General features: G+C 40.5%; 1 protein-coding gene across 1 annotated transcript in view; it reads left to right on the top strand.

The window, feature by feature from the left end:
• Positions 1 to 19751: 19751 nt before the first annotated feature.
• ACOT12 (acyl-CoA thioesterase 12) overlaps positions 19752 to 25571 on the top strand; it is a 64570-nt gene continuing 58750 nt past the window's right edge. Inside the window, exon 1 of the mRNA XM_055298729.1 lies at positions 19752 to 19898. Coding sequence (XP_055154704.1) covers positions 19772 to 19898 — 127 coding nt within the window. The 5' untranslated portion in view covers positions 19752 to 19771. The remainder of the gene's footprint in view (positions 19899 to 25571) is intronic.

The following is a 25571-nucleotide window of genomic DNA, read 5'->3' as shown; positions in this document are numbered from 1 at the left end:
GCTATTATCAAAATAAAAGTTGGACTCATTTTGCTTATTCCAGTCATTAAAATGTTATCATCTGTTTCTAACATATTTAGCATTTCATTTTTAAAATGAGATGTGCCATTATCATAACAAAGGTAACTATTAATGTTCCTAGAAAAAATGATGTAAAGGACTTATTCCCAGTCAATATTAACACTTAATCCCACTTTCTTTTTTCCACCAAATGGCCTCAGTACATTGCCAAGAGTGAAATTTGGATTCCTCACAGTACTCTCAGAACACAATATGATATTTGTCAGCTAACTTTCCATCATGTCCTGGTAAAGTTGCTCAGTTAAATGCAATTGGCCATCTACTTATTAAAAAACAATTCAAATAATCTGTACAGTTACCATAATTTGACAACAAATTACTTTAAATATAGCACCACCTTAGAAATTTTCTTAATATAAACTGCTGATTGAAATGTGTTTATACTTTCTATCATATTTCAAGCTGTTTTACTTTCCTTGCATTAAGACAATTAAAAACACAAACTACATGTTAGAATGAATAATTTAAAGGACATGCTGTTGTTTCAGCATAAAAAATGGTAAAGTCTTTATAAATAGAATACTTATGATAGCCATCAATGTATTGAATTGTTTAATTAACCTAGTTGTGATTTTCTGAATTTAAGATGTTTTCTTACTACATGTGTTAAATTGTTACCTATAATATCTTCCTGGAAAAATAGAAGTATTTGTAAGGTTTTTATAAATGCACAATTTATGTATAAATATAATTGGAATCTGGGATGACTCTTAGTAATCTACTATTCTTAATTCAATGATGGCCACCAGCTACCTGACACATTTTGTAAATTTAGCATCTGTGTATGTGTGTTCGTGTATGTGTGTGTGCGTGCATGTGCACATTACTGCATTCTCAAATGGATTTATAATTTAGTGTTTTTGTACAAGTACTTGAGCTATTCATGTAATGGGATAAGTTGCCATAAAGATGTACATAAATGACCCTTAATTTGGCACGTTTTCACATTTAATTTTTTAAAATACAGCTTTTCATATACAGTTTCTACCCTTTCATTTCTAGCCTGTACTTCATTACTTGTTGAAAAAGTCAAGTTTGTATGAAGCCAGCATAAACATCAAAATATAAAGTCAAAATATAACTAACGTGGACAATTGAATTAGACATTATGCCTTATATAGAATTCAGGAGGCTCTAATATCAAAGGATTTATATGCATTGAAGAAGAGGCTACAATGCATATATGAATGGCTGGCTCTCTGTGGTCAGATAACTAAACATGGAACGCCAAAAAAATAACTAATGTTATTAGCAAATAGATATGTTAATGAATTAAACTTTGGCATTTTACTGCAAATATGACTATACATAATGTGGATATCTGAAGCAGTTATCCAGGTAATTCATGCAAAACTATGCTTCTCCTCAATTACATTCATCTTTCTCATGAACTATACAGATGATTGCCTCAGTTCACTGTGAACATTTGCCCAAATAAAGATTCTGAAGTAGGTGCTGCATGCTAGTATATAGGTAAATGAGAATATAGGAGGAGGAGGGTCTACAATTGAGATTAGTGATTCATCCTTAGATATCAATAGAAATAAATCATCTTTTCAATCAGTTTTTAAATAATGGTTCCACATTATTATGGCTTTGATCCAAGTGGAATCTTCTAGTTCAATAACACAGCACATTTGCACATAATGATTAGAAACAAAAATGTTATAAATTCCATTGGCCAGACAGTTTGAGCCAAAGATTACCTCAAATAACTCTCCAGGCAATTTTAGCAAGGTGTCTGGATTACTGGGGGATAGAGGGTAGATAGCAAGGCAACTGATAAGTCCTTGACTTTAAAACGGGTAGAAGTCATAGAACTAAGAACTTTGCTGGAACTTATTATTTAAATTATTTCTAATTGTGCAAAAATGACTCTTAGTGGTGGTAGCATTATGTAGGTTCAGGGCAGGAGTAGCATGCATAAATAAAAGCCAGCAGAATTGGTTTAATCCCTGTGAGCTCCTCTTGGTGAATGAGGTAACAAAGAGTGAAGGGTTCCAAAACGAAGGGAAAAAGAGATGAAAGTGTCTGCAGACCCAGCCCCCAAGCGATCTGAGTAATCAAGGGTTTGTTCTCATAGCTCAGTGTATCCTTAAAAGTGAAGAAATCCTTGATATCAAAGTCATAAAAATTAAATGAAAGAAATTCGAGATCTTTTATTCCCTACACAAATTGTCTGATGAGAATATGGTGTAGCCTTGTAGAAAATTCTGTGTTGAGTCAACATTGTATTTTTTTTTTTTTTTTTTTTAAATGGAGTTTCACTTTTGTTGCCCAGGCTAGAATTGGAATACAGTGGCACGATCTCGGCTTACCGCAACCTCCTCCTCCCAGTTTCAAGCAATTCTCCTGCCTCAGCCTCCTGAGTAGCTGGGATTACAGGCATGCGCCACCCCGCCCGGCTAATTTTGTATTTTTAGTAGAGATGGGGTTTCTCCATGTTGGTCAGGCTGGTCTTGAACTCCTGACCACAGGTGTTCTGCCTGCCTCGATCTCCCAAAGTGCTGGGATTACAGGCATGAGCCACCGCGCCCGGCCGAGTTGACATTGTAAATGTTTAGTTGTCACATTCAGTTTGGGAAGCTTCCCTTGAAGTAAATATTAGGCACTGCTTGGCTGTAACTGCATTTCTCGGTGATTAACAACCTCAAATTTTCTTCACAAAATTGTCTTTGCATCCTACAACTCACAGTTCTTGGTGGGAATAGGGATGGAACTCTTGATATTTAGTCATGTCCCATGGAAAAAAATTGCTTTTAAATGTGCTATCAATAAAATAACAGTAATCATGTGTATTATGTAAATTAGTATTCGTTATATTAAGGAATTCAGCATTACTTATGTACACATTTGTTGCAGAGAAAGAATGGTTTATGAATTGAAAGTCAGATGTATTCTTTATATAGTCTTTTATATTACAGAGCTACTGTTTTGTCATCAGGTTAGCCATTATTCACTTCTGACTGAAGGGATATTATATAGACATAATGGTCTCAAAATTGCTTTAACAGAACACACATATCATTGAAAGTGATATTAATTTTGAGAACTCAGCATACTATTACAACAAGTAGTTACTAGTCACATTTTATACACAGTATTTACTTCATGTTTATTTGAGAAGTACTTACCTAGGCACATTTTTTGATTCAATGAAAAACCCACAGAGAACTGAACTTTAATCCATTGCAAAAAGATAAATAAATTAACACTTTAAAAAATATAAACCATAGCTAGGTGCAGTGGCTCACACCTGTAATCTCAGCACTTTGGGAGGCCGAGGCAGGAGGATTGCTTGAAGCCAGGAGTTCAAGACCAGCCTGGACAACATAGGGAGCCCCCACCCTGGCCGCATCCCGCCCCCGCTCCAGTCAAAAAGGTTTTTTAAAAAGGCAGCCAGGCATAGTGGCCTGTGCCTGTAGCAGTAGCTACTAGGGAGGCTGAGGCAGGAAGATCACTTGAGCCCGGGAGTTCAAGGTTACAGTGAACTATGATTGTGCCACTGCATTCCAGCCTGGGCAACAGAGCAAGACCCTGTGTCATAAAAAACATGAACATTTGATAAAAAACATAATACATTTCATAAAAAACACTTATACATACATACGTAACACATATACATACATATGTATATATGTATATGCCACATATAAAAATATTAATGAAAATAGAAGTACTAGCTATTGCAAGAGATCCCTCTCATATAAAAGTTTTCAAACTAATGCCCAAATTCAAAATTAAAATGCTCAGTATGACAGGTACTTATAAGAAGAAATCTGAACCAAATAACCGAAATCAAAACTAACATAAAAGCCATATCTAATTTACAACAAAGGTGGATTAGTAAATCCAGTCAGTATCTCTAAGTTATCTCTGAAAAATCAGACTATAATGAAATTCTCAATATTGCATCATCAGGTTTAAAATTCCATCCATTTAGCAAAAATACCATTTCAAATAGGCAGCACAATAATCTCAGGCTCTTCTCAGAAATTGTCATTTTGCCGGAAGATATCTGGTTGCAGAATTACATGGTCATAGGAAGCTCTGTGTAGAATGTAAAGCATTCAAAGTCCAAATCTCTGTAGAACTTGAATGTCGTGAATATCTCTAAAATGAGCCTCTTATATCATTTCAGATAGGAAGTGGTCCAGGGTGAATAGAAATCTGTCAAGCTATCTCTGGTTACTTCACTTCCCAGATTATTTAAAACCTTGTTTGGAAAGGTATTTACCTACTGTATTTTCAAGTTCTAAAAAGATTTGCCTGTTGTTTATGTGCAAAAGAGTTACTGAACTATGCATTTGCAAAAATTAATAACTAACGTGAATTTTTTTTCCTTCAAGTAACCAGAAGTATTTTGCTGTTTTGCCCCGGAAACAGGCACTTTAGAAGACATGAAATACAGATTGCAAAGGTATATGTTTCAAAAAACTTTCACATTCATTTGACTGTCTTTCTGGTTTATTTGGCAGTATTGATTCTCATCAAGTTCACTATGAGCAAGCGCTTACATCGGGCCTCAAAACATCAGGTTCTGTTCACCCCACTTGTAAATTAAAGCGGCACTGGAAATATGTGAACTTATCCAATTGAAGAGGAGCTTTGGAGCAGACAAGTGATTAAATCAGAAATCATTTCCATTTGAATTGCAAAAATAGATGTCCTTACTCCTAATGAGTAGAAATTGACATTTACCAAGATTAATAATTAATCACTGAATTGCCACATGAATTTCCAGTTCAGAAGTTAACTGCATGCAGTAAATTCCTAACCTACTTTGGGGGATTTCTTCCTGCTGAAGATAAAAATGTATGCTGCAGGCTTTATATTATAGATCCCTTTGTGATCATCTTGATTCTGCTTGCCAAAAATAAGCTACATGATTCCAACCATTTTCAGATACAAATGACAACTAAAACACTTCAAATCTATTTCTGGCAGAAAAACCTGTACACAAAAGGTATAAGAGTTGAGAAAGTAGGGACTTCATCAAAAGAATTGCAAAGAAAAAAAAAACCTCAGTAATTTTGGCCTTGGAGAGAGAGTATATATGTGCACTGATTTATTAATATGTTTCAATTTTCAAACTCTTGAGTAAATATTTTCTTATTTTGCAAATTGAATTTATATTTTCTCATTTGTTTAAATGATAATTAAATATTCAGAATGTGCTTAGAGTTCAAGACATTCATTAGTTACTTGGCTACAGATTTTTATTCTCGGTGATTGTATTAAAAGCATATTTAAAATTTTCAGACTTAATTATAAGACAGATCAGAGATGTAAAAGAACTGGTTTCTGAGGATGTTTGTATGTAGAGCTATTTCAACTGGAACACAATCTGCACAATTCTGGAATGCAAGCCCAGAATTGTAAAATTGCATTCCTATTAGGATATCTTTATTCTCCTGAGACATTTAGCCAGGGCACTGAGATATGAAAGTGGCTGTGTGAAGCTTCCTCTGACCTTTAAATTCAGAAAGAATGAGGCCAGAAGAGGAATCTTGCTGCAAGGGACCATTTATTTGCAGGGCTGGCTCCTCTGTCTTCCTTTGCAAGAATTCTATTTGCTTACCCAATGTGAGCACAACACTCCTTTTCCTGCAGCTTGACAACCTGCATCACAGCAAGGACTCATTTCTCAAGCCATGTTTAAGGCAAAAGAGCTTCAATTAACATGGGAAGACGGGATGGAAACTTCAAAAAAGGAACAGAACAAAAGGCCCATTTTCGTTTCACAATGAAAAGAGTACATGGAAAATACTCTTAAAAGTCAGTGAAGAAATTAGCCCAATCATGTATTATCTTGATTAACTGAAACCTAACTTGCTCAATAAGAAATTCCCGTGATTTTTGTGAGTGCAAATTCATTCTCTCTCCCTTCCCCCCACCTCCTCCTCCTCCTCCTCTCGCTGTCTCTTTTTTTCTCTCTCTCTCTCTCTCTGATATGGTTCAGTTGTGTCTCCATCCATATCCCATCTTGAATCGTAATCCCCATAATCCCCACGTGTCATGGGAGGAACCTGGTGGGAGGTGATTAGATCATGGGAGCAGTTTCCCCCATGCTGCTCTCGTGATAGTGAGTGAGTTCTCACGAGATCTGATGGTTTTATAAGCGTCTGTCATTTCCGCTGCTCCTGCCACCCTGCGAAGAGGTGTCTTCCACCATGACTGTAAGTTTCGTGAGGCCTCTCCAGCCATGAGGAAATGTGAGTCAATTAAGCTTCTTTTCTTTATCAATTACCCAATCTCGGGCATTTCCTTAGAGCAATGTGAGAACAAACTAATTCATTTTCTCTCTCTCTCTCTCTCATAGTTATGCTACTATATAGAATTATTGAAGAATTAATTCACCTTCATAAGCAGCTATTACGTTAAAAAGAATGTGGCTCTTGAAACACCTACTTTATTCATTAAGGAGTAACTTAGGCACTGGTTAAGAACAGAGTCCAATTGTCTTTGGAACATTATTAACACAAAAAGACTCCAGGAAAACGTAGGTAACTAAAAGCCAAGTCAATACATATCTTAAACTACTGTGGCAAGTGGTAATGGCATCTCACGATTACTGTAATCTTTCCTGTAATGAATGATTACATTTGATAAGAAAGAATTCCATTTTAACATTAAACAATTTGTGAGATGTTTTGCTTTAGGGTAACCATATACCTCATCTCTACCACAAGACCTGGTGTTCGCATTCAAGCCAGTTGACAGCAATCTTTCTCAATCTCTTCCTTCTCCTATCTCTACCCAGTGATCCTTGGAGTCCTTTAAAAGGAGCAATGTCAGTAAACACTTACCACTGAATAGGCAGCAGGTGGTTCCTCAAGTCAATATAGCACGCAGTAGCAGTTCGTTAGAATGAAAGAATGAACCACCACCGCGCCTCCCCTGCAGCAATCCCCTTGCCTCTGTTGGTTTCTATAGAGACCCATGAAACTTTTAGCTATTGCAAATTTTACTTTCAACTTCTAATTCTTTATCAACGTATTATTCGGAATTTTATAGTTTGTGTTCTCAGCTTTTCTTTAAAATTTTTTACTTGTCAGCTGGGTGCGGTGGCTCAAGCTTGTAATCCCAGCACTTTGGGAGGCTGAGGCAGGTGGATCACGAGGTCAGGCGTTCGAGACCAGCCTGGCCAATATAGTGAAACCCCATCTCTACTAAAAGTACAAAAAATTAGCCGGGCGTGGTGGCGGGGGGCCTGTAATCCCAGCTACTCAGGAGGCTGAGGCAGGAGAATCGCTTGAACCTGGAAGGCAGAGGTTGCAGTGAGCCGCGATCGTGCCACTGTGCTCCAGCCCCAGCTACAGTGCGAGACTCCGTCTCAAAAATAAAAAATAAATAAATAATAAAATATTTTACTTGTCTAGCTGAGTTTTAGCAGTTTTTAAAGGAAGAAACAAGAAAGTGTTCAATGACTGATAGAAAATGATAGTTCAAAAACAAGCTGATTATTTTTATTAAACATGATAACTGGCTTCTACTGATAAATGTTAGGCATGTCATATTAGGTAGACATTTGATCATGGTAGATCTTGAGTTTGCTCACCTTTTTTATGCTACAGCCTTTTTATGCTATAATACTATAACAAATGTCTATTAATATTTTTTATATTAGCTTTAATGGAATATTATAAATGTGTAGTGACATTTTTAGTCAAGTGCTTTTCAATATTTAATGTTTGGTAACAATAGGGGAAAGCAGAGGAGGAAGAGAGCATGCCCCTTCATCCTTAATTACTGGTCATTTGCATGCAGGAAATATGGCTTGATTGTTTTATTTTCCACCTCTTCAATCAACAGTTCTTAAATACGGTGCATAGTAAATGTATCTAGGTTTCTAAGATTTGCACAAATCTGTAAACATAAGCAATATAAATCTATGTTAGCTTGCATGCTCATCCCATCTATTTTACCATTTATGTGAACTTGATTCATCCAAACATGCCACCACAGTATTTTTTCATCCAAACACATTTATCCCGTTATTTCAACATCTGATGCAGGCGCTGGGGTTCATGGATTGGTGGAGAGGCGCTCATACCCAATTATAACTGATTAATTGTATGGCTTTCAAAAATTAAAACAGAAAATAATAATTGAGGAAAATAATTAAATCATAGTCCAACATATTTCAGAAACCTATGTATGTGATGGATCGCTTACAATAATTAACAGCTTAGAGCTCTGAAATAAGACTTGCTTCTTTGCAAAGAGGCAAGTAAAATTGACCAGTGAGTATGCTGATTAAATACTGTGATTTCACTCTGTGTCCCAAGTGATTTATGTGTACATAAACGCAAAAGCTAAGACTGAAGAGTGAGGCAGAGGGTGACCAGGTTAGCAGGCTGGGCTGTGCCGCGGGGCAGCAGAATGAATATATGCACATTGTTCTGTGGAGTGAGCCTTCCTTTCCCTGAAGCTGAGGGTCTGTGGGAGCCTAAGGGGCTCCATAAATCTCAGCACTAGTATATTCCCAGGGGATGATCGGCATCAGCATTAAGATCTATGTTTAGCCTTTATGCCATACTGTATCTTTATTAATCCTCCAGATGCAAATACTGAAACAAAACATTAAAATGTGACTCACTCCAAACAGAAAGATGGAAATGTATTCCTAATAAGAAATATGTGTAAATTCTAGCAAAAAGAAAAAAAAAACCCACAGAGATTTGTTTTCAACATATTTTTGCTTAAGATATATTTTTACTCTTAAAAATTAAGAAATAAAAGGCCTTTTATTAGAAGCAGTGTAGTGTCACAGAATGACAAAGCACAGTATCAGCCGACAGAAAATGTGGGTTCTAATCTTGCTTTCCCTACATAACTCTCAACTGGTTATTTAGGTTCTCAATAAAGTAGAATGATGAAATATGTCTTCTTAATGCTATCATATTTTGTTAATATCTAACACTGTTGATATCAAGATGAGATCTTATAAGTAGCTGGAAAGCTATCAGTGTAGAGAAAGAATCTGAAAAAAAATTGTTAATCTATTTTTCTGCTGATACAAGCAAGTTAAGGGATCTAATTTACTATTTTTGAGTTCACTTTCCTTTGTTAATAGTCTATTCTCATTGAAATGCCAGAGAAATAGTTGAATAATGTCAATCTTTTCAGACAATTCCAGGATCCTAAAGAAAAAAGCAACTAAGGAATGATGACAGAAGTAATGTGAAAAAATGTGTCATCTGCCCAGTGGATTTATCCCGTTCACATACTAGCTAACAAGAATGTTTTTTATGAGAGGCTGAGGCAGGAGAATTGCTTGAACCCAGGAGGTGGAGGTTGCAGTGAGCCAGGATTGTGCCACTGCACTCCAGCCTGGGCAACAGAGCAAGACTCTGTCTTAAAGGTTAAAAAGGTTTTTTAATGCCTAGTCTACAGGACTTTTGTCCCCTTGATTGCATTCTGAACTTTACTATGTCTAAGCTCTAAGACTCTGACCTGATGAGTTGCTAGTAGTATTTCAAGAACAGGGGTTTGAAATATCAAAACATATTCATGTGAACTCATTCTTGTGGAGATTATTTGCCATTCTTTTTCATTTCTTTGAAGAGAACTTTAAATGTCCACTTAAAGGAAGAAAGCTACCATAATAATACCATTGATGTAGTATTGAAGTTTTAGTTCCTGAAATGTTTAGCATATGAGTTTAGAAAAAGAAGAAAAAAGATGTCACAGAAAAGTGAATTTCACAAAAATATCTTAATTAAAATGCCCAAAGCCAAATTATAGTTTAGCATCAAACGTCACAGAACCTGATTTATTTTGGAGGTAGAGAAAAAAGAGGACAAGGAGGCAGTTGCCAGATCACATAGGGGATTTTGGGAAAAAATCCTTTGAAAGTCATTTTATAAAATCTTCGTTAGTCTGTGGTTCATTATGGACATTTTCCCTTAATTGGTGGGCAAGGACTTGAAAAGGTGAGGCTTGTTGATGGCTGACCAACCTGCCTGATTTGAGGACACACTGATGAGTCTGCAGGTTTCTACATCTTTAGCACAGTCATTTATAGCTCATATACGTATATATGTATATATGTGTACATGTACATATATGTACATATGTATGTATGTGTACATGTACATATATGTACATATGTATGTATGTGTACACACATATTTTATATTTGAATTCAGTTTCAAATAGTTTTGTATTTTACATTAGGTATGTTTGGAGAATTATGCTACAACTAATATATATAAATTATTTGGAAGCAGAAATATCTTTAAATTGGGTTTTCTTAATGAAGGCTCCTTAAAAAGAATAAAATTATATTCTTTATGTTTCACCATTCTATATAATAAACCTTTACTTGTTTCAATGGTACTTGTGTGTTGCAATTTTGGATACATTTTAGAATAAAGTTCCATTTTACAAAAAATATTTTGGTAAACTATGCTGAATTTCTACAGTTAAAATTACCTAAAAACAACTCTTAAGGATAAAACAAATTTCAGATTAATTATGAAAACAAGAATGTGGCAGGACATGGTGGCCTACACAAGCAATCCTAACACTTTAGGAGGCCAAGGTAGAAGGATTGCTTCAGCCCAGGAGTTCAAGACCAGCCTGGCAACACAGTGAGATCTCGTCTCTACAAAAACAATTTTAAAAATTAGCCTACATGGTAAAAACATCATTATAATAGTATACTACCTATCTGAGATAAATGATTTGAAAATGCGATATTATCAGCTGGATCAGTCATCTGATATGAGCTATAAACGTGCAGCACAAATGTCACTCAGAGACTGAAAAATGAGTAAAAATCAATAATTTCTTAGGAAAAAAAAGACTGCCTAGAATCTTATTAGAAAGCATTCTGGGGGTCTATCAGTTAGAAATATTTTGGTTACACTGACAGATAAACAAATTCAAATGGGCTTAGAGCAAAAAATGGGAGGGCATAGGGGACACTTACTTGTTCACATAACTGGAAAGCTCTAAGGTCAGTTGGTTTCAGGTAAGGCTTGATCCAGTAGTTCAGCAGTATTACTAAGGACTTGCCTTTACCCCTATTCTTCCCCATGCCTGAATGTCCAGGTAAGAGTCATTGGTCATTGTAAAGATTTGTTCAGCTTCCATTCTTCATTCCTAATCTGAGTTTGTTTTCCTTTTAGAGAATAACTCCCTAGTGTGTTTAATCTTAGTAAGAAGGTAATTATTCCAGGCACCAGTCTCATCTCTACTGAAAGGGAAAGAAACAGATTTCACCTCTCCCTTTGCCCTTCCCTTCCCTTCCCCATCCCTAAGTTTATGAGCCGACATATGACTTAAGCTTGGTCAGGTAGATGCTGTCTTCTGGACTTTGGATCTTCACAGAGTTCCACAGGATGGAAGGAATAGGGGCCGCCCTGCAGCATAGTCTTTGCTCCTCCCCACTGTCAATCCTGCTGTCCATATCTAATCAATCCTGGAAGTCCTACAGGCATTTCCTTTTGCTTAGATTGCCTATGTCCTGCTGTTTGATTGATAGAGCAACGGAGCCTTTCCAGGAAAGCCCGTGCAAAGGAGAGCCTCCCACCTTGTGTCCCTAGGGCACTGAGTATCATATCTTTTGATGTGCCCATATCAATAAACATTGTACTACTGACTTAGCAATCTGTGTTCCCCACGCTACTGAGCTGTCTAAAAACAGGGTGCTTAGCTTATGCTTAGCTCAGTGTCTGGTCAATATTAGATATTTAGAAAAATCTGTGTGAATGAATGAATGAATGAATGAATCACTTTAGGGAGAAAGGACACGCTTGTATTAAACAGTTGTTAAATTTAAGTCGTACATTATCAAGCACAAATAATAAGGGCTCTTTACAAAGTATCAAACTGCCATAAGGAAAATGTTTAGGCTATTTTATGAGGACTTATTCTTTGAGGATCTATATACCTGTCAGGATGAATCTTGCTTCATCCCTGAAATTTAATCTGAAGGCTTCTTCAGTGCAGATTGCTCCCTATCTAATAGGGGATAAATATCCATTATGCCACAAGGAAATGCCTCTGATGTTTAGGTGCATGCCTCATCCCAACTGAAATGAAGGATCTCAATTCTCCCCAGTTTGCCTGCAGCACCACTCCCGGGAGCCAAGCCCTGGCCTGGCCAATGACACCACATATGTAGAAAGATACATTGGGTTTTGCAGGTGCGTCAGGATGCTCTGAGGAGGGGAGGGTAAGACGGTGACACGCACTCCTGCCACTCTTTCATTGAAGCCTGACCCCTGCACTGTGTGATCACATACAGGCTCAGCCTCCTGCAGGGGCACCCGCATTCCAGCCTGGCACGGTGGGCACCTGGCACTTCCCAGGGGAGCAGGGCAGTGCCCTAAGAGTCAAGATGCTCCAGCAAGGGTTGGCATAAACCAGGGCTGGTCTTCCTCTACCGTTCTTCTTCCCTTCCCCTTCCGAGTAATGCGTGTCTAGCCATTAGGTGAGACAGAGGATATGGGTGTGTGCCCCGAGCAAGACACTGCCCTGAGTCCAGTGGGGAGGTCGGGAGGGAGCCCCCTCAGGGCCAAGGGTGGCAAAGGAGCAGGGAGGTCGCTGTCATATGGGGGACTGACCAAAGAAGTCAATCTACTAAGCATCACAGAAGCCAGGTTTCTTGTCAGAAAATGGAGTTAAAAATATGGGGAGGGAGAAAACTAGAATGACCCCTACAGGTGGAGCTGGAATCTGACCCACCCATCTGAACTAGTGGTTTTCTAGGTGGATGGTGTGTTCATTTCCTACGGCTGCTGTAACAAATTGCCACACACTGCAGGGCTTAAGACAGAAATTGATTCTCCCACAGTTCCGGAGCCCAGATGTCTGAGCTCAAGTTGTTGGCAGGGCCGTAATCCCCAAAAGCTCTAGGGGAGAATCCCTTCCCTGCCCCTTTCAGCTTCTAGTGGCTCCACAACACTGAGTCGTCCCATGATGACCTCGAGAGAAAGGAAAAAAAAAAAAAAGGCAAAGAGGGCCTACCTAGATAGTACTCTCTAGCCCTGTTACAAGAGCACTTACTAATCCATTCATGTGAGCAGAGCCATCGGGACTTATCACTTCCCAAAAGGTCCCTCATCTTAAAACTATCACATTGGGTCTTAGGTTCCAACAGATGAATTTTGGAGGGACATATACATTCAAACCATAGCAGACTCTGAGGATTCATGTCAACTTCCTCATTTTGGTGGTGTGTTACAGTTCAGTAGGAGAAAGTCCTGTTTATAGGAAATTCACACTAAAATACTTGGGGCTAAGCATCAGGTTGGCAACTTACTTTCAAATGGATCAGAGAAAAATACATTCTTTGTGCAGGACTTTCAAATTTTCTGTATGTTGGTGATTGTTTTAAAAAACAGACCCAACTCAGCACTGACCTTAAGTCTAGTAGACAGTCAACAGCAGGTTATAATTTGAGGAGCTGCACACAGCCATCAGCCAGTCTCCATAAGTGCTTATCATTCCGTTTCATCCTCATTAGAATAGTCGACATTATTTTGTAGCCACTTCCCATGTTATCTTTAAACTATGAATTCTATAAAGTTCCAAGGACCAATCTATTTTACTCACCAGATAAATGCTGGTGAGTAAATGACCAGAACAGTCCTTGCGACAAAGTAGGCACTCAATAAGTATGTGCTGATTGAATGAATGAAGGTGACTTGAAATAGAGGCACCAGCATGGCCTTCAGAGCTAGAACTGGGCACCACTCCCATCTCTCCCACTTCCCATGTGTCCTCTGCACCACATGCATCAACTTCTTAGCCCAGCTGAACAAGAGCCAGACCTTCTAGATTTGAATCCTGACTCTACTGCTTCCTAGTTATGTGGTCTTGGGCAAGTTCCATCAGTTTCCTCATCTATAAAATGGGAATTGTAATAGTTTGTATACTTCATAGGGATGTGTGGCATGTTGTAAGTGCTTATGAATTATCTGGGCTTGATTTCCCAGTTCTTTAAAGAGAATATGACTTGCAAGGTTGTTGTGAGACTTGACCCTCCATAAATAGCGGTTATCATGATTCCATTTGATAATACTTTCTACAAACTAATTACAACTTTATGAAGTAGGGAAAGCATCCCTATTTTGTTAAAAAGAAAAAACTAATGTATAAATTGAGTGATACATTCAAGTTCAACGCTAGCAAGGAGAGGGTCTAACTCAGACACAAACACATCTCTCCAGACCCAAGACTGTGGCCCTTTTCCCCACATCACAAATTCCTTTATAGGTCTGAAAAGGTCCCCTATTAAACTGAAGATGTTCTTGGGAAGGACTGCACTGTAAGCTTTATTCCTTTAAAGAAAGACACCATATGGCAGTTTTTAACATACTGTGCAGCAGAAGCACATGGAAAAATTGTTAAAACACAGGTTATTGGCCGGGTGCGGTGGCTTACGCCTGTAATCCCAGCACTTTGGGAGGCCGCGGCAGGTGGATCACAATGTCAGGAGTTCAAGACCAGCCTGACCAACATGATGAAACCCCGTCTCTACTAAAAATACAAAAATTAGAATGGCATGGTGGCATGCGCCTGTAATCCCAGCTAAACAGGAGGCTGAGGCGGGAGAATTGCTTGAACCCAGGTGGCGGAGGTTGCAGTGAGCCGACATTACACCACTGCACTTCAGCCTGGCCAACACAGTGAGACTCCATCTCAAAAAAAAAAAAAAAAAATTATTGGCTCCACCCCCGGAATTTCGGATTCAGTGAGTATGGGTTGAGCTGGAAAATCTTGAGAACCACTCCCCTAAGGGGAAGTAGCTGAAAGCCGGCTTAGAAAGCAGGAAATGGTGTGGGCAAGAGACAGGAGAGATCTGGGGAAAGCCAGCGAGGCAGGAAGGGGCAGCTTTAAAAGCCAGCCAGAGAGGGGAGGGCTCTGCCAGATGGAAGAAAAAGCACAAGATCAGACTCTAGCTCAATCTCAGTCTTTGGCAAATCACCTTTTCTGAGATAAAAAGGAGTAATTCTTTTAAAAACAGAAACTACCACAGCTCACCCCATACGAAATAATTTGAGTACCCCTGTAACTGTTTCAAAAATCGAATTAATGGCCGGGTGGGGTGGCTCACACCTGTAATCCCAGCACTTTGGGAGGCTGAGGCAGGAGGATCATGAGGTCAGGCGTTCGAGACCAGCCTGGCAACATAGTGAAACCCCGTCTACTAAAAATACAAAAAATTAGCTGCGTGTAGTGGCGGACACCTGTAATCCCAACTACTCGGGAGGCTGAGGCAGGAGAATTGCTTGAACCTGGGAGGCGGAGGTTGCAGTGAGCGGAGATCGTGCCAATGCACTCCAGCCTGCACGCCAGTGTGAGACTCCGTCTCAAAAAAACAAAAAAATCATAATTTTAAAACTTCCAAAAAAAGCTCCAGGGCCCAGATAGTTTCACTGGAGAATTCTACCAAAAGTGTAAAGAACACCAAATCTATACAGTCTTTTTCAGAATACACAATGGGGGAACATTTCCCGATTCATTTTATGAACCCTGACACCAAAACCAGACGAAGACAGTTTTAAAGAAAGAAAACTGCAGACCAACATGTCCCAAAAATACAGACATAGAAATCCTTATTAAAATATTAGTAAATAGAAATCTGCAATATATAGAAAGAATTGTATACCATGAACAAGTGGGATGCAGTATTTGAAAACCATGTGCTCTAACATATTCACAGGCAGTGGTGGTGACCGCAAAGGGACTCCACTGAGCAGTAATCAATGGCCTGGGATGAAAGTGGGGCCAAACAAATCTGCGAAAGCAGAAAAATTCGGTTCTATACACGTGGCTTTTGTTCAAACAAAATAAAGCTCTGTATTCCACACAAATGTGGTGGCTGTTAGGTTCTACACCTAATGCTTGACAGAAGGGGCCACCAGAAGTGCAGGGACAAACAGGAGCAAGGTTAGCTTGAGGCTCCACGTGCTAAGAGGGACAGTCCAAGCAGAAAACCCATTTCCCAAAGTCACTGCCATCCCTAGAGCAGGGTGCAAGGGCAGAGAAGGACAGGAGACCCTCCAGTCAAGAAGTTGGCAGCCAAAAGCTAAGAAAACCCATCCTGGAATTTTTGCTTAGGGGCTCTGAGTTTAAACTTTGAACCACATCCTTATAAATTTGTATTTGAATTTGAAAACACTGACCTGACACCTTTTAAAACCTATACCAAGGGTGGAGATAGCGTTTGATGGCTAATCAAGTTCATCTCTGTATGAAATACTTGAACTAGCAAACCCTCTGTCCAGGACATATCTCCCACAATGGAAAGGCTCCCAGCTGCCTCTGCTGTTCAGCACAGTAAGGATTTTGGCTCTCTGCCTTGCCCACATGGCCACGGCACTCACCATTCTGAGTCCTAGTCCAAGCTGACAGCATCTTCCTGTCCTACTGAGATAAAGCGCCAGCTGAAAGCTTGCACTTGCTCTGAAATCTGCAGAAGTCCTGGGGAGTTCATCTCCTGGGACCAGCCCTTAGTCAATGAAGGATGCCAGTCAGAGGATAAAAACTCCAGGGTTCGTGCCAGTGGGAGGGATGGCTGGGGCTGTTCTTCACAAACTGTAACGTGCCCGTGAATCACCTAGGAATCTTAATAAAATTTAGACTCTAATTCAGTAGGTCTGAGTTAGAGCCTGAAATTCTGCATTTATAATTCTTTTTCTTTTTTCTTTTTCTTTTTCTTTTTTTTTTTTGAGACAGGGTCTCACTCTGTCACTCAGGCTGAAGTGCAGTGGCTCAATCACAGCTCACTGCAGCCTCGACCTCCTGGGCTCAAGCAATCCTCCTACCTCAGCCTCCCAAGTAGCTGGGACCACAGGCATATGCTACCTTTCCCAGCTAATTTTTAAATTTTTTTTATAGAGACAAGGTCTCTCTATGTTACTCAGGCTGGTCTCAAACTCCTAGGCTGAAGTGATCCTCCTGTCTCAGCCTCCCAAAGTGCTGGGATAACAAGCATGAGCCAACACTCCCGGCCTGAGATTCTGCATTTCTAAGAGGATCCCAGGTGAGGCTGAGGCTGCTTACCTGGGGACTACACTTTGATGCCCCTACCAGTGCTTTCTGCAATTTCCTACCAAATAACCGGCCTGCTCTCAAATTATTGTCAGAGGCTCTGTTTCTAGAGAAAGCATTTTTTTTTCTACCTCTCTACTTATATTCCAGGCTCCTTGTTCTTAGTTTTCACAAAGCCCAGCCACTACCTTACAATGTGACCCAAGGAAATCACTTCATTTCCTCATTTTTAGAATAAGAGTTAAGACTGTCCAGTTCCCCTTCCCACTCCAGCATTTTTAAGATTTTCTCATGATTCTAGTGATTATGGAACTTCCCACACTTTTTTGGATCAGCTTTCCTGCTCCTGTGTACAAACTTTTAAAATCAGACTGGCTTCACATTCTGCTCATCTTCAAAAAATGTCTCCAAACACAAATGAAACTCGAAGACATTTTATTCAAGCATAATAGTAAAAATCCTTGACATCAGACAGAAACGGAGATAACAAATGTTCATTCATGCAGATGACATTTTCATTGTAAAAAGAAGAAAGGGACTATTCAGAAAAACACAAGAATAGTAGTTCCAGGACAAGGCTATTAAAATGAAAATTAGTATGAAACCAACAAAAGATATGAAACCATAATCTGAAGACATCTAAACAGGAGATAATAAAGATAAGAAAACACAACAGTGAATTTCTGTACCGTGTCTGCTTTTTAAGCAACATCTCTAGACAAACATACAAACATACACATGTTGTCCTGTTCAAGAAGATCATTTTGGAAACCCATCCTCTTACACTTATGCTTAAAAGAAATTTTTGAAAGTTCTTCTTCTTCTTCTTTTTCTTTCTTTCTTTCTTTTTTTTTTTTTTTTTGAAACTCAGTTCACTGCAACCTCTGCCTTTTTGGCTCAAGTGATCGTCCTGCCTCAGCCTCCCGAGTAGCTGGGACCACAGGCACACACCACCACGCCCAACTAATTCTTGTATTTTTGGTAGAGAGAGGGTTTCACCACGTTGCTCAGGCTGGTCTCGAACTCCTGAGCTCAAGCAATTTACCTAACCTCCGCCTCCCAAAGTGCTGGGATTATAGGCATGAGCCACCACAACTGGCCTGAAATTTCTTTAGTTTATAAGAAACCAAGTATACAAGCATACACATAATTCAATATCACCACTTTAGTCACCACTTTTTACCCAAAATAATACAACCCAGCCTAAATGCAAACTTTATTTCCAGTAATTTAATAAACTTTCCAAATATTAATACAGTTCACTCATGTAACTGTCAGCTATTGCTGCATAACAGGCAACCCCCAAAATCACAGTGGCACACAATAAGTAGTTACATCTCATTCAAGAGTCTTCATGTCTGCTGGGTTGCTCTGCTTCAGGCTGTGAGTCCTCCGGCTGGCTGAGATGCCTCTGCAATAAGTGAATTCAGTCTGGTACCCAGATGCTAATAGGCAGCTACTTGACCTCATGGCAGAGGTCAGATGTTCCTGAGAACAGAAACACAGGGTGCTTCTAAAGGCAAGACTGGTGGTACACTGCTATCTCTCCACATTCCATTCTAAAGCAAGCCACATGGCCAAGTCCAAGGTCAATAAATGGCTCTCACAGAGTTATTGGTAGATGGAGTGAATATATGATGAATAATCTATCAATTGCTAAATTATGATTTCTCAATACAGAAGTCATTAAAAAGAAGGCGTTTTCCAAGGAGGAGTGCCAAAAGCCATGTGAGTAATGACGTTATCATTGAAATAAGTGTATAGCTACATAATGGGACCATCTTGGATGCACAAGTTTTTGTTTGTTTTTAAAAGTTATTTTAATGCCTTTTATATAAGTCAAACTTCATGCTTGCCTCAGTGAAAGCATTCAATTCCTATTTATGATTGGATTGTCCTGAAACATATACACAGAGGCTCCTAAAAGCTATCAAGTCAACATTTCCTTATTTCCCCTCTTTCATTAAAAAAAATATATTTTAAAAAGGAAAGAAAAATACCAGAATCTCCATTCTGATGTCGCCATGCTGAGGCTTGGCAAGCCAAAAGTATGAGGATGAAAAGGCACCACCAATTCGTGAGAGTCGGCTAGGCTTCTTGGTGCTATTCCGGACAGTCAGGAGCCAGCCAGGTGATCCGGGTCGCTTAGCGGCTCCTATCACCTCAGCTGCTTGCTCCACTTCTCCGGGTGTCCAGTTCTCCATTGTAAATGTGCTCCCTGGCGCAGCCTCCCCTGACAGTCAGACATCCACCAATCCTTTAGATGCTGGAGGTTTTCTGGAGACAGTGTTTCCCTTATGAGGACTGCTTTGTACAGTCACTGATAGCAGCTCTAGACAGTGTAATAGCTTTTTTATGTCAAAAGCTGTTCCTCGCGCTCCGGCCCTCGGGGAGCCGCCTTCAGACCTGTCTACCTGGGAGCCCCCCTCCCCGCGCACTTCCCGGACTTCTCCTGAGACCCGAGAGCGCTGGTTTTCCCCCACTCGCGATAGTCCTGGGGTGACACTGCGGGCCCCCTCACTCGCAGCTCCCACCACCCGGCGGCCGGAGGGCCAGGGGTTCGCGGGCCCGGGCGGGCGGCTCCAGCGTGCTTTGGAGCTGGGCGGGGCGGGCGGGGCCGGCGGAGCGGGAATGGCGGGGTGTCCGGGGCCACAGGCGTAGCGCTCTAGCCCTGGCAATGGAGCGGCCGGCGCCCGGCGAGGTGCTCATGAGCCAGGCCATCCAGCCGGCGCACGCCACTGCCCGCGGCGAGCTGAGCGCCGGGCAGCTGCTCAAGTGGATCGACACCACCGCCTGCCTGGCGGGTAGGCGGGCGCCGGGCTGCGGGGAGGCGCGGGACCGGGGCTGCGGGAGCGGCGGCAGCTGGGGGTTGGGGGGGAGGAGGAAGGCAAGGAAGGTACTTGCGGAGAGCTGAGCCCTGCGCAGCCAGGGATAGGGGTGTTGCGACAGTGCGCCCGCGCTGGGCATGGCTGAGACCGGCGGTTCCCAAATGTGTGGCTCTCCGGATTCCTTCATTCCATTAAGCAAGTGAGGAGCCCAGAGAGCTTTTGCGGGTTTTGTTTGTTTGTTTGTTTGTTTGTTTGTTGTTGTTGTTGAGACAAGGTCTCTCACCCAGGCTGGAGTGCGGTGGCGCCATCAGAGCTCGCTGCAGCCTCAACCTCCTGGGCTAAAGCGATCCTCCCACCCCAGCCTCCAGAGTAACTGGGACCACAGACGCTCGCCACCGGGCCCAGCTAATTTGGGGAGTTTTGTTTTGTTTTGCTTTTGTAGAGATGGGATCTCACTATGTTGCCCAGGCTGGTCTCAAACTCCTGGACTCAAGTGATCCCGAAGTGTTGGGAGGCCCCAGCCTCCCGAAGTGTTGGGATTACAGGCGTGAGCCATGGCACCCAGCCAGCTTTTGTTTATGTAGGCTATTTATATCATATTTACCGTAATGGAAATTTAAAAATTTTAATTATTTTTAAAAAGAAATGGACTACATGTTAACATAACATTTTTAATTAAAAAATAACTATTTTCTACAAGAACAAAAGTGTAGCGAGAGGAGTGGTGATAAAGGTTACATCCTGGCGAGTTTCTCTAAGGTCTGGCTAGTGGAGGATTGCTGACTTCATACCTGCTTCTGCATTCACCCTGCTGCCAGCACACCCTTATGTAGTCTCTGGAAAACTCCACTGTGTTCTTGTGAGAGAATGACAGTAAAAATGGCAAAAACATTTATTAAGGACTGAATTATATTCCCCATGCCACCCACTGAAATTTATACACTGAAGTCCTAACCCCTGGTGTGACTCTATTTGGAGTGAAGAATTAAGGCCAATGAGGTCAGAAGAGTGGAATCCTGGTCCCATACAATTAATATCCTTATAAGAAGAGACACCGGAGAGCTTCTCTCTGCCATGTGAGGCCACAGCAGGAAGACAGCCATCCACAGGCCAGGAAGAGAGCCCTCGCTAGGACCTACATGGGCAAGCACCTCGATCTGGAACTTCCCTGCCTCCACAACTGTGAGAAATCAATGACTTGTTTAAGCCTTTTTTTTTTTTAAGCAGGATTTGAGATTGGTTATATTAAGGTAACAATGGAAACACGAATACAAAATTAATCCACAGATAGGAAAAAGAAACAATACATAAACCACTGAGGTTGCTAATAATAATGATGCCTGTTTCCAAGGCAACTGAATACATTATGAGACCATTGAAATGACTTTTAGTTACCTTGCTTAGTGCCTCTGTCTTGTGATGGAGAAACAATGGCCCACCTGTGGTTGTCATCATTTCTATGACCTGACATCTTTGGAAACCATGGAAAGATCCAACTGACAATTAATTACTCTATACCTTAATAGTTACATTACTATTAGTAGTATAATATTAATAACTGATAATATTACTAATATTAAGAAAACCTGTATGATAAAGTTGGTTTGGGCAACATGAATAATGCCTGTGTTAAACACTTTATGGTAACCTGAGGCACCACATAAGCAGAGGACATTATTTAGCCAAGGTGTAACTGAATCTGTGTAGTAATACAAAACTGATTTCTCTGGGATTTTCTCAGACTTTTTTATAGGCCAGCATTATCTCTTTAGCCACATTACTACAATCCCAGTCATGGCCCCAAGGCATTGCTATGACTCCTAGGCACTGCTGCATTCCAAAATGTCTTCTCAACATTTAAAGAAAGATGAAATATTCTCACTATCCTTACTTCTGTCAGTGGCCCCATTATTTTTCCAGTCCCTTAAGTCTAAAGACTTGAAGCCATCTGAGTAATCCTCTATCTCACACTTCCATGTATTACTTTGGAACATCTCACACACACATTTTTCTCTCTATTTGTGAATCTTTTCCAGGGCTTACTGTCTCTGGAGTGGCATCCAATTCATCTAGTTGAGCAAGTCAAAAGTCTAGGAGTCATCCTTGATAGTTCTCTCTCCACCTTACTTCTCCCTTCACATACTCTATGCATACTCTATGCAAGTCCTATCAATGTTACCCCCTAAAGGAATCTCTGAAATCCAACCATTTTGCTGCACCCCCGATGCGACCATCTAGTCCAAGCTATCATCATCTTTCACGCAGACTTCAGCAGTGATTTCCAAACTGATCTCCATTCATTATGGTCTCCTCTCCACACTGCTTCTAAAGTAATCTTTGAAGATGCTAATCTGATCATGTCATATGTTTTGTTCATTTTTCCCTTTCTTTTCTTCACCAAGGGCTTTAAGGATTTTTCTAACATGCTGAAGTGTTTCCTATTAAAAAATCTCCCACAGATAATAATTATAAACTCTGGGCAAAACACTAAATAAAAGAGATTTAAGGCAGGTGAAAAGTGAACAAAAGTAGGCTTAGAACACTTGACAGTTAACACATGAAAGAACAAAATGGTGTTGGCTTTTTCTGTGTTTGTTTTTTAAATGACTTGAAGCCTGAAAGAAAATGCCAGTCTGTTCCCAGCTATAGTTCTGATGGAAAACCCACAGGCTTGCTGGTTTGAAGAGCCCAAAGACAGGGTTTGGGAAATGCCACAGCTACTGAAATACAAAAGGGAAAGTTCCAGAAAGGAAAGAGCCAGAGACACAGAGCCCTAAAATCTATCTATAATCTTTGCCCAGATATCTGACAAATCTTGAATCATGTATACATAGGACAGACTCCAAACCTCCTGATTGAGGCCAAAAGAACTGAAAATAGTTGTGCCCATCTCTAGGTAGACAGATTATAGTTTCAGTTTGGTCAGGTTAACTGCTTGCTTTAAAAAACAAAACCAAAAACAAAACCAACACTTTTCAGAGAAACAGTTTCTACAATGGATCACTCACAATGGCTAGGATATTATCCAAAATTACTTGAAATACAAAGGGAAACATGATTCATTCTTAAGAGAAAAGACAATCAATGGAGATTCATCCCTAGATGACTCTGATGCTGGAATTAAGCTTCAAGGATTTTAAAGCAGCTAGTATAACTGTGCTCAAGAATATAATGAAAAATATGATAATAAAGATTGCTGTAATCCCAGCACTTTGGGAGGCTGAGACAGGTGGATCTCTTGAGGTCAGGAGTTTGAGACCAGCCTGGTCAACATGATGAAACCCTGTCTCTACTAAAAATACAAAAATTAGCCGGGTGTTGTGGCAGGCACTTGTAATCCCAGCTACTTGGGAGGCTGAGGCAGGAGAATCACTTGAATCTGGGAGGTGGAGATTGCAGTGAGCCGAGATTGTACCACTGCACTCCAGCCAGGGCAAAAGAGTGAGACTCCATCTCAAAAGAAAAAGAAAAAGAAAAAAAAGATTGAAAAGGCAGTACATTTCTGCAGAGTAATAGAAACTATTTTTTAAAAGCCAAATGGTAATTCCAGAACTGAAAAATATAGTATCTAAAATAACAAACTCAGTGACTAGGCTTAACGGCAGAATGGACATGGCTGAGAAAAGGGTTAGTAAATGCAAAAAATACATCAATAGAAATTATCCAATCTAAGAACAGAAAAAAATGAATTTTTAAAATAAATAAAGTGTGGCCAGGTACAATGGCTCATGCCTGTAATCCTAGCACTTTGGGAAGCTCGGGTAGGAGGATGGTTGAGCCCAGGAACTCGAGACCAGCCTGGGCAACATAGGGAGATCCTGTCTCTACCAAAAAAATAAAATTTTAAAATTAGCCAGGCATGGTAGCATGTAACTGTAGTCCCAGCTACTCAGGAGGCTGAGGTGGGAGGATGACTTGAGCCTGGGAGGTTGAGGTTGCAGTGAGCCATGATTGCACCACTGTACTCCAGCCTGGGTAACAGAGCAAGACCCTGTCTCGAAAAAAACAAACAAACAAAAAACAATAAAATAACAGAGATTTGTGGAAAAATAAAACATAAACATAATTAGAGTTCCAAATATGGTGAAAGACATACAATTACAGATTCAAGGTCATAGAACACCAAGAAAAACTAATGCAGTCTGGGCACGGTGGCTCACACCTATAATCCCAGCACTTTGGGAGGCCAAGGCAGGCAAATCACCTGAGGTCAGAAGTTCAAGACCAGTCTGGCCAACATGGTGAAACCCCATTTTACTAAAAATAAAAAAATTAGCTGGGCATGGTGGTACACGCCTGTAATCCCAGCTACTCAGGAGGCTGAGCAGGAGAATCGCTTGAACCCAGGAGGCAGAGGTTGCAGTGAGTCAAGATTGTGCCACCACGCTCCAGCCTAGATGACAGAGCAAGACTCTGTCTCCAACTTAAAAAACAAACAAAAAAAAGAAAAACTAATACAAAGAATACATCCAGGCATATCATAGTCAAACTATGAGAAGAGAAAATCTTGAATGCAGCCAGACTGAAGCACCGTATATAGGAGAACAATGATTAGAATTACCACTGACCTCATCAGAAACAGTGGAGACCAGAAGGCAGTGCAACAGTATCTTGAAGAATAAGAATTACAAAAACTTTCAACCAAGAGCTTCAAGGCCCTGTGCATAGCCCGTCCTCAGCCTTCACTCCAGCCTCATCTCACCCACTCTCCCTCCCACTCTCTGCATTGTAGTCACCAGGACCTTTGTAGTCACTGTTCCCTCTGCTCAGCAGGCCCTCCCCTCCTCTGCCCTCAAGCCTTCCTGGACACCCCACCTAGTGTATTATCTCAGTTACTGACCCTCATAAAATCCCTTTTTTCTTCAGAACACTTAGTCCATTTTGTCATTATATATCTGTGTTAGTCCATTTTCATGCTGCTGATAAAGACATACCTGAGACTGGGTAATTTATAAAGAAAAAGAGGTTTAACAGACTCACAGTTCCACGTGGGTAGGGAAGCCTCACAATCATGGCGGAAGGTGAAAGGCACTTCTTACATGGTGGCGGCAGCAGGAGAGAAAAGGAGAACCAAGCAGATGGGGTTTCCCCTTATAAAACCATCACATCTCATGAGGCTTATTCACTATTATGCGAATAGCACGGGAAAGACCCGCCCCCATGATTCAATTATCTCCCACCAGTTCCTTCCCACAACATGTGGGAATTATGGGAGCTACAATTCAAGATGTGGTTTGGGTGGGGACACAGCCAAACCATATCAATATCCATTTAATTAACCACTAGCTCATCCACTAGACTCCATGAGAGCAGGGGTGCTGGCTGTTTCCCATTGCCAGCACCTTACACAGAGGCTGCCTTGCATAAAACAAGTGCTCAATCAATATCTGCTGAAGGAAGGAAGGAATGAAGGAAGGTTACCACTATTTTTATCAGTCATCATTTCATACCTACTTACAATCACTTAGCTTCTCTTAGTTCTCCCAGGAAATCAGAAACAGCTTTAGGGTTTCCCACTTCTGCTGGTATGAAGGGCAATCAAAATCAAGAACCAGAACAAGCCAGTCCTGTGAGTTCATGTCATCTAATTGACACTTGTTTAAAAACACAGCACGCATGTAATGACATGTGAAGCCAGGACCCTATGGT

The sequence above is a fragment of the Symphalangus syndactylus genome, chromosome 11, assembly GCF_028878055.3.
Source record: "Symphalangus syndactylus isolate Jambi chromosome 11, NHGRI_mSymSyn1-v2.1_pri, whole genome shotgun sequence".
Classification (NCBI taxonomy): domain Eukaryota; kingdom Metazoa; phylum Chordata; class Mammalia; order Primates; family Hylobatidae; genus Symphalangus; species Symphalangus syndactylus.
This window is presented reverse-complemented; position numbering and strand designations above follow the sequence as displayed.